This window comes from Emys orbicularis, chromosome 6 (assembly GCF_028017835.1).
Source record: "Emys orbicularis isolate rEmyOrb1 chromosome 6, rEmyOrb1.hap1, whole genome shotgun sequence".
NCBI classification, from domain to species: domain Eukaryota; kingdom Metazoa; phylum Chordata; order Testudines; family Emydidae; genus Emys; species Emys orbicularis.
In genome coordinates this window covers 94,592,288-94,604,311 of record NC_088688.1, presented here as the reverse complement: position 1 = coordinate 94,604,311, position 12,024 = coordinate 94,592,288, and the positions used below count along the sequence as shown (strand labels likewise).

Here is a 12,024-nt window from a genome sequence, read left to right as displayed (position 1 = left end):
GAAGGCCCCATGCCGGTATTACTTATGGGAATAAGCTATACTGATATAAGCACATTTGTATACCGGAATAAGTATTTCCATGCTGGGAATGGGGGAAAGGGTTGAGCTGCTTTAACTGTACTAGGATAGTTAAAGCAGTACAACTTTTGTGTATAGACAAAGCTTTAGTAGCTCAGCTGTTTGCTGTTTGGGCTAGAAAAATGAATTTAGGGAGCAGGGCAAAGCGATTGGGGAGGGAACATGAGTATGTGCGTGGGATGGGAAGAAGATTAATGCATCATTGGGCTTTGGCAAATAAACTGAATCACTGAATCTTTAATGTAGTTTAATGTCAGATTTCATTAGTCTTTGTTCTTTGCAGGAGCTCATGTACTTGCATGGATTCCTGTGGGGGAAAGTTTGGTCTTATGGTATTTCTCTGGAGGTTTCATTTGTTTGTATATAATTATTCAGGAAGCTGTATCCATCACAATACGATGAGCATAACGAAGATGGTAGTGTTTAAGAGAGCAGCACCGGCAGCGTTATCTGATATGTTTTTAGTTACTTAAAGCCAGGTTTTCTTGCCAGTTTAAGGCAGATGTTCAAATAAGACCTGATGTGGAGTATTAAATATTATTTCATAAACAAAAAAGTACTTGCATGTGCACAAGAGAGGGAAGGCGGAAGAAATGTAACAGGCTTAACAGTTACTATCCATCTCTTTTTGTTCTATTTCTGCACTTAGCAACTGGGCCCTCCCTCTGGTCATTGTAACAGAAATTCATGCCTTATATCCAATCAACAGTGAAATGAGTTGAACAGCATTGGCACCACACACGTTCATGTTTTAATGGAAGTTGGTGAATTGCTGTCTCTGGGACCAATGTCACTGACAGCTGTTTAGCTGGAGGTAAATGATAAATGTTGAGATGGCTTTGGTCTTCTTGACTTCAAGAACAAAAATGGACACAATCTGTATCTAGTCAGGCTTAAATTCTCTCCTATAAGAAGGCAGTGGATCATGATAACTGCTGGGCCAACAGTCACAGCAGAAGGATAATGCTGACTTCTGAACGAGATGCCTATCCAGCAGGTGTTTACATCCTTCCACTCCCTGCTGCCAGACTGGTAACAAGTCTTGACTAAGTCGACCAGCTTTCCTTCAGAAGACTCCTCCTTGTGGTCTGGAGGGCTGCTGGGTCTTCTCTGAAGAGGGCTTCTGTTGTGCCGGGATGGTGGCGCAGTGTGCCTTCAGCAAGGGTTAGAGACGGGGAAAAACTCGCAAACGTTTTTTACAAAGCCTCTGGATTTCAGATACTTTCTGGATCCAAAACTGAAATGTTGAAGCTTTATTTTTAAAATGCAACTTGTACAATCACCATGGTCACTTCCAAAAACCTCCATTTTCATTCCTTCCTGTGGCAGTGTAGGCAGAAAATCTGAAATAATCACTGTGCAAGGTCAAATAAAGAAATTAATTTACTGTACTGAGAAAAATTATACTGTTAATTCTAAAATGCATGATTAAGGCTGTTTACCTAAACACCTCAATTACAGTATTAAGGATTTATAAAACATGGCATCCAGAAATATTTTTTTTGTGGGTTTCAAAGGCAGAGCTGTGATCAAGCAGCTAAGAGTGTGAACTCTAAGAATAGCAACCTTCTCTAAAATATGTTGTTCCCGTCACCTTTTGCAGTGTCTCTCTCCTGTTGTTTTGACATAATTTTTCTTTCATAAATCTGACCGATTTACAAAAATATGCAGTCAGAATCTTATGTATAGGGTGAAAAATACCTAAATGTATACATGCATTTCACAAGTAACCCAAAACCATCCCAACGTGCCCTGTAAGCAGTATATTATGTACTGTATTCATAAGATACCCTTCACATTACAGATTTATGCTAAAAGTATCCTAATGTTTCTGACAGCTCATGTGTGACATGGATATAATCCATAATTCTTAGAGGAGCTAATCTAAGCGGTTTATTTTCCGATACTGCTGATAGGGCTATATCTCTTGATGTCGCAGCAGTTGAGATTCTGATGGTAACATATTGTTTATGGGTCACTGCTTTTGTCTAAAACAGTAGGTTGGAACAGAATAGCAAAGGTTAATTAAGTTTGTCTATCAAGGAAGGACAGATATAGATGTCTCCTGCATTTTCCATGCTAGAATCAAAGTAATTCAAGGCATGGTGTCATTGTCTTTTTTTTTTTTCTTCATCCTGCAGAATGTGATTAGTAGGTTTTAGAAGTGAACAAAAATACTCTGAACAGTACTAATGTAATAAGACTGAGCATGTCTATAGCAACTTTTGTCTAAGGATCTCAAAGCACTTCATAAATGTGAGGTTTCGTTCATTAACACCACCCCATAAGGTAGGGAAGGTGTATTATCACCATTTTAGAAATGGGGAAACTGAAACATAGACTTGTTAAGTGACTTGCTCAATGGTCACACAGCCGTCTGGTGGCACAGCAGAGCAGGGAACCCAGTTGTCTTGATTCTTAGTCCCGTGTCATAAGCAGAAGACCATCTTCTCATCTCACACCAGAACACTGAGATCTGAATTCTGCTGTTTTTAAAAGAGAGCTATAAATAAATGCTAGATGCCATTTTATCTCCCCTAAAAATGGCTTAGCTTTTAGGGAAGGGAAAGGAGCTAATGTTAAAACAGTTAGCAGCTAGTACTATGTATACATGCTCAGAAGCCGAAAAGGCTCTGCCAGAATTTTAAGGCAGCTTTGGCGGGGGATAGCTTATGTATGAGTCATTGAGGAAGCAGAGTCATGGAGTTTGTATGTTAAGTGACCTGCCCAAGATCACACTCCCAGACCTGTGCTCTTTGCAGCATCTGTCTCCCACATAGATGGGCACTTTCGGAGGGAGATGTGACTTCTTCCTTGTAGCTTTGTGCCTGGGGAATGGGCTGGGCCAGCTACACAAAGAAAGATGTGATCAGCTCAGTTTTGTTTATTTTGCAAGGGGGTTAACATAGAGGCAGTCGACTTTTTCACAACTAGCTATTGCCCTTCCCATGGAAAAATCACCTGGAGAGGGCAAAGGAGGAAAGGAGGATCTTTCTGCAAGGATCTTTTGAGTTCCCCCCAAATCATTCTATGGGGTGTATGAGGTTTCTCCTTCCCCTACCCCTGGGATCCATGGATTCCCTGGGATCTGCAAGGACACTCGGCCCGGAGGTGCTCAACACAACTCCCTCCTTCCCTGACACTCTGCTCCATCCTGGGCAACATGGCTCTCAGGGAACTACTTTACCAAGCTTTTCCCCTAGCTCTGATTGCCCTGGTCTCAGTCGCCTTTGAACTCTGTGGGGTCTTTATCATCAACTTCGATGGCAGCAGGTTCAGGCCCTAAAGGAGGATGCCCATGCTCTCCAGGTGTATATTTTTTCTGACTCAGTGTTTCCCACACTTGCAGTTTTACCACAGGTCACATGATATTTGGTCTTTTTCTTAAATCTCAGCTTTCATTTTTTTAAAATGCATTTCTCATTTGTTGAAACTCCCATGATTTTGGGGACCTGACTCGTGATCTTTGAACACTTAGGGTTCGCAATGCTTGAATGTTTACAGGGCTGGTAGGAGAAGACTAAGCAGCCAGGTGCAATGGCCTGATCTTCTCCCATCCTTGGTCTTCCTAGTTCCTAATATGTGTCTCTTGATTCTGTAGAGAGCCCTCCACAAGGTACCTGCAGGGCAGGGGAGGTGCTGCAAGGGGCCTGGAAAGATGGGGCTGGGCTGCACCCACCTCTTCTGCAGTGTTGGGGAGGTTGCCCCGGTGGGATTCCCGGCAATGATCTGAGTTTGTGGAATGTCGTATTGTTTGAGCTCCTGTAATATTCATAGAGGTAACGGTTCTGTTGCTTTGTCAGCCATCGGTGGAGAGCTGGAGGCTTTGTGTGTTGTGGTCATTAACTGACGAAAGGCTTTCGTTTAGCAGTTTTTAACACACAAACGCATGTGAACAACCTGCAACTGCCTGTTGATGCAGAGCCCTCTACCAGCTTTTCAAACAACAGAAACAAAAGAATTCCAAAGTTACAGTTTACATGGTTTCTTGGCTCGCTTGTATTTATTTTGTGTATCATTTTTAAAGTCCCTCTCACCAGTTATCTGGCTGCCGTACACAATACATCCTTTGACGCTATACTGCATTTTCACAGTGTACCAGCAACTGTGAATACTGAATGGGCCAAATCTCTCTTCAGTGAGAGCTGTGGCCTGGCTGTGCATCTGAGGGCAAAGATGAGCCCCAAAGGATTACCAAATGCAAAGAGGAGTGATAATGAAATGCAGCTGGTAGGAGGTGCCTAGAGATGAGAAACCCAAGAGTTCTAAGCAAGGGCAATACCATATTTACAGGTGATGGGGCAGCTAGGTCAATAGCTGTCGCCCTTCCTGCATTGTAAAAAAAGAGTGATTGGTTGTAATCCTATAACTCTTTGGAAAAGAGGCCTGCTAACCATGCCCCAGCAAAAAGTGTGCAGGTTAAACATTCTTATCACTAGCATTTAGAGGCCCCAACTGGTTTGGGGCCTGGTTGTGCTGGGCGCTCTCCCTGTCCTAAAGAGCTCGCAAACTTTGGGTGAGGTAAGTTGCAATAGGTGGGTGTAACAAACAAACAAACAAACAGAGGAAAGGATGGGTGAGAAGGGAGGCTTATGTTGTGGGTTTATTTTAAATGCTCCTTTCAAAATGAAAGGGGTCTGTGTTCAAGCCAGAGCACAGGAGACGACTATTACCCCTGTTTTGCTACCTGCCCGCCAGTTTGACAATCTACCTCACAGCATCCTGCTGATAGAAAATGTGTCCCAATATTTATGGCAAGTATCCCATAATGAGGGTACCACTTTGTCCCCCTGGGAACCCTTTTGAACTCCCAATCATGCCATGAGCGCCCTCCTTCTGACTTATCACCAATGGTGCAAGAACTCCCAACCTAGCCGAAGCTGAAGGGGTTAATACAGAGTGAAACCCACCCTCCCCCAGGGTAATGATCTCATAGGTCCCCATTTTTAATACAGTGATAAGGTCAAGAATGTTTATGTTTGGTTGGTTTTTTACTGTTACTATAAAATAGGGTAGCTAAGCACTATGAAAAGGAAACCTTCTGGTTCAGATTTACAGTGGTGTATATTCTAAACAGTTTAATAAAACAAAACCTAAAGCTTTTTGATTTCTTGGGTGGTTAATTCAATGCATATTCTTTGCAGAGCCAAGCCTGTCTGTTGGTCGGACTGTGGTTCATAGACTTGGTGTGGGTAATAAGATTATAAAACATGTCTCTTGCCGACAGCTACCACGTACTAATACTAATAGTCGTAATAACTCATTGAATCCTGGGATTTTTAGGTGAGTTGTTTTTTTAAGGAATTGGGGGGAAAGCTTTAAAAGGCTTGAAAGGAAACAGATCAACACCCACATCCTGCAGGGGAAGGAAACAAGACATTAATTCAGTGCCATTGAGCAGTTCTTCCATTTTATTGCTGCTCAAATAATATTATCTCCAGCAGGTGATATTTTTAGTGCCCGCACACAGACTCCACACACCTCCAAACAGTTACTTTCAAGGATAGCAGGCCTAAAAACTGAGCTGCCAGGACAGTTGTCTCATACCACAGAACATGACAACATGATTGCTGAGGGCAGGCAGAGGTGGTTCTTCTACCATCTGCTCCACCATGCTCAGCGCTCACTGCCTTCAGAGGTGCATGGACTGAGAAGGAGCCTTTGATGTTGACATTCAAAGCCTTAGGAATAGACTGGGTCCTACGTACCTTATACTGAGTTTCTGGCTTTTTATATTGCGTTCTCGCCTTCTTAGGTCACAGAGGGCATTGTGGATTTGGAGATGGGAAGTGTGCTGAGCTTTATGTCTTAGCCCTGGCCTCCCTAAGTTTTGGGGAGTGCCTTACTATCCGACCTTAGGGTCATTGGTTTGACCTCTTTTAAGCAAGGTCTAAGCCCCTTCTGACTTCAAAAAGTTTTCAGAATACTACCGGACAAGGAGTTGGTTCCGAAGTTTGTTTAACATTGTCTTATTGGGAGTAAACTTTAATTGGTTTATTTTATGTTTTTGTACCTAGCATGCAGAGAGCAGAAAATCATCTTATAAATGAGTGTTGTTATTGTTTGTTATATTAAAGACCATACCTGCAGGACTGTAGGTATATCCTGTCTATCTCTAGGTATGTCTATAACTGTTTAAGACCGTGTTGCAGCCATAAAACAAATAAATATGCACCTTAGTCACATCACTTGGAATTTCATCCCAAAACAGAGGGTAGGATATTGCGCTAAGTCTTATTCATGTGAAATCTCTGTGTTACTAAGACCATGCTAATTCTAATATGGCAGTTTGAATACTGAAAGTGTAAACAACAGGGGAAACACTCGGAAAAGTAGATTTGGAGAGCTCCCCTGACACACTCATTCACTGTACCAGGTAGAACTTTTCCTGTTTTTCTTCCAAGTATGATTGCAGGGGCATATTTTGTTGGATAAACATACAGGGCCAAATTCTGGTGAAGTCCACAGAATACGATGGGTATAACTGCTGGCAGAATTTGGCCCATTGTCCGTATGTAACATGAGTACACTGTACCTTAGATAAGGAACTTCAGATGGCATAGTTGTACAGGTGTGCCCATGGATAGATTTACAGGTTTAATAATACTGTGATCATTTTTCTCTGGTCAAAAGCTCTTTATCTACTAGTAATTTAATGACAAACCAATTTGCGGAAGTTAGGTAATATAGTATTACCTTTGCACATAGGATTTTAATGTTTTTAGTAATAATGGCTTTCTAGGTTTCTCGCTTACCTTTAACTGTTATATCAGCCTTACGGTATAGAAGTTTAAAACAAATAATAATGCCAGTTTCCGTAAAATAAAAATTTAAAGATATAGTTAATTCTGTTTGGGCACTTCATAAAGCTCAAGGATGGAGGGCAGATTAGATTGGCCCAAGGGATTGGAAATAGGATAAGCCTTCATTTCTGAGTTTTGGTCTCCATTCATCCTTGACCCAGGTTCAAAGTTTTTACGACCTGGAAGCAGTTTGGGCTGTTTGAAATGAGAAAGGATGGTTTGGACTGAGACTTACGAGATCTTAAATTCCATTCCTGGCTCTGACAGATTTCCTGTGTGACTGAGGCAGTCACTTAATTTCTGCCTGACTCAGTTTCCCATTGTAAAAGAGGGATAATATTTTTCTACCTCACTGAGTTTTAAGAATAAATTCATTAATGTGTGTGAGGTGCTCAGATACTCAGTTGATGGGGTCTATATAAGTCTCTAGATTGGTATGCTCTGTCCAGTTTCTAGGGAATATGTGTGTGTTCTCATTGTAGTAACTACCATCACCAATTGGTCCCATGGTTGTTAGTCTCTTTGGAGACTCCAAGGACTGAATGGCTGCTGTTCATCTCCGCTACTGTTCGTCAGGGTTGAACACATAGACAGAATGGGATTAGAAAGCTCACAGTGATACTATCTGTGCTGGAAATAAGTATTTTCTAAACAAAAATCCTAGGAAATGAATGTGTTTTTTCTTGAAAACTAAGTCAATAATATGTAAATGAAGGACAGTGAGAAATTTCCAAGATGCAAATAAATCTCACTCCCCACCTCTGATTCAGTTTTTATACACTGCTGTTCTAATTCTTTCTTTGAACAGATGAAAAGCACAGAGAGCCGACATGCCATGAGCTCCCAGTACAGGATGCACTCATACTACCCTCCTGCCTCCTACCTGGGCCAGAGTGTTAGCACCCCTGCTTGTGTTCCGCAGATCTTCACTTTCGAGGACAGCCCTTCATACTCAGAGTCTAAAGCAAGCGGTAGGTGCACAGTCACCCCAGACCTAATGGGGGTCTCAGATATTTTTTTAATTCACCTTGAGAGGTCATAAAAAACTAGGATTATGGAAAAAGTTTAATTTAGCAGTGCTGAAGGTACGTATCATAACCAAGCTTACAAAGAGCAGTCCGTTTTTGGATGATGTGTGGTGCTGGGATGCATATGGCATTGTGAAGTTCACTTTTTGGAAGTCTGATAAATTAGTGTGGGAGGGAAGGTGCTAATTTTAGGGTCTTGTCTGCTCCTGCATTCGTTTCGGTAGATTGCAGGAAGAACAACTAAAGGTTAAAATAATGCAAATTCCTATTCAATTCCTATTCCTATTCAATCCCTATTCATATTCAATCAAATAAGTTTCTCCAGGGAAACATTTACCCCAGACAGTTCTGAGCTGTCTTTCGAAGAAGGGACCACATCACCTCTTTATTTTTTTAAAGATTCTTTTCACTAAATATTCCTTTCAGGCCAGTACTTTCACAGGCCCCCGTGGCTTGCAATCCTGTTGTTGTCTCCACGTGTGTTTCAGAAGACACTTCAGGCCCATCCATCCAAAACTCGGAGTAAAGAAGGACTGGGTTCTCTGTGGGAAATAATTCACCCACCTCCATTCTTAGCTTTCAAACACATCAGACTACATTGCCTGGTTGAAAAGAATTCCAGAGAAACACATATTTTTCCCATCTGGTGTTTTTCCCATAACACTAAAAAGTTTATTTTTAAAATGTCTGTACACTAGTTTGTTTGTAAGGGCCTCTGGGTTTAAGTGTAGTGGGTTAGCAGTTCTGACATGGAGCAATAGGACTATGAAGCACGAACAGGGCCTTAAAGCAATCAAAGTGCTGATCAGGGAATCATGTCCCACTGTGCCTAATCCGGGTCAGTTGGACAGAGGGGAAGATGCAGATCAGATGGATTTAGTGATGTGGAAGCCTCTAGGAGAGGAGAAGTCACATGGACACACCACCTGTCTTTTCTGTAAGTGGAACCACCTTCCTTTTGTGGACAGAAGGAACCAATGGTACTTCCCTCTTCCAAGAGAGAAGGAGAGAGAACAGAGGGTCCCTGCTCCCTAGCATCCAGGAAGGGAGGAAAAGGTAGGAGAGAGGAAAGTTTTACCAATACCTTGTAGTAGGAGAGTCCCTTCATGGTTCCAGTTAAGGGACTGACATGGCTTGGCAAAAGGGACGTGGTTTAGTGGCAGGGGTTAGAGAACAGGCTTAGTTCAGTTTTTGACCATCGTAAAGGTAAGTGGCAACCAGACCAAAAGGCAATGTAGATAGTATAATCAGTAAAATCTGCCGTCAGCAAGGATTCGACACAATCCCTGCAGGCTTCTCCATAATAGGGGGTGGGTGAAGGATCTAAGAAAAGATGCAGTGGCTTCATGCATAAGGGTCCCAGAGGGGCGGTGGCCATCTTTCTGACCCATTGTTCCATCCCACAAGATGGATACACACAGAATTTCCTGCCCAAAAGTTTGATTACTCCGAGTGAAATTCAGTCCTCTCTGAGCACAGCCTATTTGAATATGTTATATGCATCATCTTCTGCTTAGGCCACAACAAGCCCACTTACACAGTACGTTATCATTTTACAAACTACACTGAAATGCAGTCATCTCTGCTGATATACATGTGCTAAGCACATTTTTATGAATGGATACAAGGATGTGGGTTACTTATTTTTTATTTGCCCATGTACATTTCATGTGCCATCCTCAAGAGTGTGTACTCGATTTTTGTGTTGATTAAATTTTGATTGAAAGTTTGGATTTGGGTGCATCATGATGGAAACTTTGATTTCTAAGGCCAGAATGAAGTTTTCGAAAATGAGGGCACATATGGGGACAGATTCACAGCGGGTGTAAATCAGCAGAGAGCTATTAAAGTCAATGAAGCTAGATCGATTTATACCAGCTGAAGATCTGGCCCGGTATTTTTGAAGTGGCTATTTTCTGACAGGTTTCACCACACCATAAGATGAAGAAACAAAATATGATGTGGTGAAACCTAAGAGACTTTTTTCCCTTCTCTGGGAGTTCTAAATGGCTCAGAGAAATGAGTGATCCTTGCTTTCACTTTCCCTTTCTTTTCTTCAGTTTATTTCTCCTCCCTCTGCTCTGACAACCGCTGAACAGCAACACCTTTCTCTGTATTCAGTGGTCAAATACGCATTTGGCTTCACATTCAACTGCAGGTGGCACTTTTTCTTGCATCCATCATGACTAACTAATGACCCTCACTAGTCCAGCATTCTTAAAAATAGACAAAAAAGCCCTATGCCTTTTATTAACAAATTAATTTCAGTATTTTTCATTGCTCCAGAAAAAAAAACTTGTGTGTAATATGCTCACTGATTTTTAAACTGCATAAACACTGTATTTTCAATAATCATTGACTGCTTGTTCAGGCAATATTCCACACACTGATATTGTTCCCTAAGTTAGTTCATCAATCAGAAAATGACAAGCAGTGAGATGTAATTTAGGGAGATCAAACAGCATTTTCCCAGCCCTGAAGGAGTGTTTTTTCATAGCAGGGGTACTTGCCAGTTGAAAGAGGTACCAGTATTTTTATGAGAAGCTTAAATATGTGAGTAAACACACACATGCTTTTGTTATGGGCTTTTTAAGAGTTTCATCTTTTTTTTTTCAATTATGACCAATCACTGGGAGCATATGCTGGGAGTTCTCCATCCGAAGGTGAGTATCTCCACTCTGTTAGACCAGGGGCTGCAGTCCCATGGAATTTTCCTTCTGCTCTTTATTCCTATGAATATTTTCTCTCCTTCTTCACAACTTTCACTCCCAGTGGATGCTAACTCAGCCAGAATGGTGTGAACAATGGAATGCTGTTCAGTACCTGACACTTGCCTACTCTGCAAGGTACTGGCTATGTCTGCTACAAGTGTTTGGTCATTTAAAGGACAGGCTGCTTTCTCAGATTTTCAGTGCTTCCTGACTTGGACTCTGGGCATTTTGTATATAATAGAGCAACTGACACATCTCCCCATGGTTAATAATACCCCATCTTTAAAGATAACATCAGTGCAGCTTCATATATCAGCTAGCCCATGGGAACTGCTTTAGTAACTTATTCTATTATACGGACATTAGTATGTTCACTACTACTGTAAAGTTGGCGGATCTGTTTTAAGTCTTGTACAATAATCCTCTTCCTTCCCTACTGACTATACACATATATTAAATGAAACATGTGATATGCTGTTTTCAGTCCTTCTTCCTTTTTTCCAATTGAAATAATATCTTCATCTAACCTCATAACGCTGAAGTGTACCTGTTCCGAAGCCCATGAAGACACTGGACTCTTAGCCATCTTGTGGAAGATTATTAATAAAACACACCACACCGTTCCTGATTTTTCCCCAGGAGCATTTTTATTATTAAATACAAAACTGCTTTTTTCTTTCAAGTACACATATTCATAGATTTTAAGGCCATAACTTCTGTTTGAAGATTGTACAGGTTTATTGGAAGATCTGTGTATCAAAAGTCCATAAACTTCACAGAAACGTAACTGTGCAGTAATAGAAGTTCAATAGGACTAAACAGAAAAAGAAATACAAGTTAGAGCAAAAATGTCAGAGTTAGCAGCCCTGTTATCCTGCAGCACTGGTTATTAAATGGTAATATTACTGATCAAGGGCTAGTAACCAGAGGTGGTCTTACAATACATAGTGTCTGTTACCACACCAGACTCTTCAGTTGTAACTTTGACTTTATACAGACTTTGCCAGTTCAGATTTTAGCACAGTTAGTATTTCAGTCAAACCATTTCATTAATTTTGTTCCGCTAAGTTAACTGCCCATTTAGCCTGGATCTGTTGAAAGGGAGGAGAGATAAGCTGACCTCTGATTTACGTTCACTTTTGTTTTATGAATGGTGAGAAGAAGTTTGCAGGAAGCTTCTGACATTCCCACATGAGGTCATGCCATGTTACAGTATGTTGCATTTAGTAATGGGGTGACATTTTCTAAATGACAAAACACCATCACTCCAGCTCCTTGCAATTTTAAGCGGTTCTAAATACAACTGCTTCCAGCTGGCAAGATTGGGGTCCTTCCAACTATAATTTTATTAGTGGAAAAAATAAGGTAAATTAGAGCTCAGTGTGAAAGAATGGGCTATAAAGT

The 12,024-nt window shown here is 41.2% G+C and overlaps 1 protein-coding gene across 1 annotated transcript in view; it reads left to right on the top strand.

Moving 5' to 3' along the window:
• DMRT1 (doublesex and mab-3 related transcription factor 1) overlaps positions 1-12,024 on the top strand; it is an 85,286-nt gene that overhangs the window by 36,469 nt on the left and 36,793 nt on the right. The window contains exon 4 of the mRNA XM_065406250.1: positions 7,690-7,852. Coding sequence (XP_065262322.1) covers positions 7,690-7,852 — 163 coding nt within the window. The remainder of the gene's footprint in view (positions 1-7,689; positions 7,853-12,024) is intronic.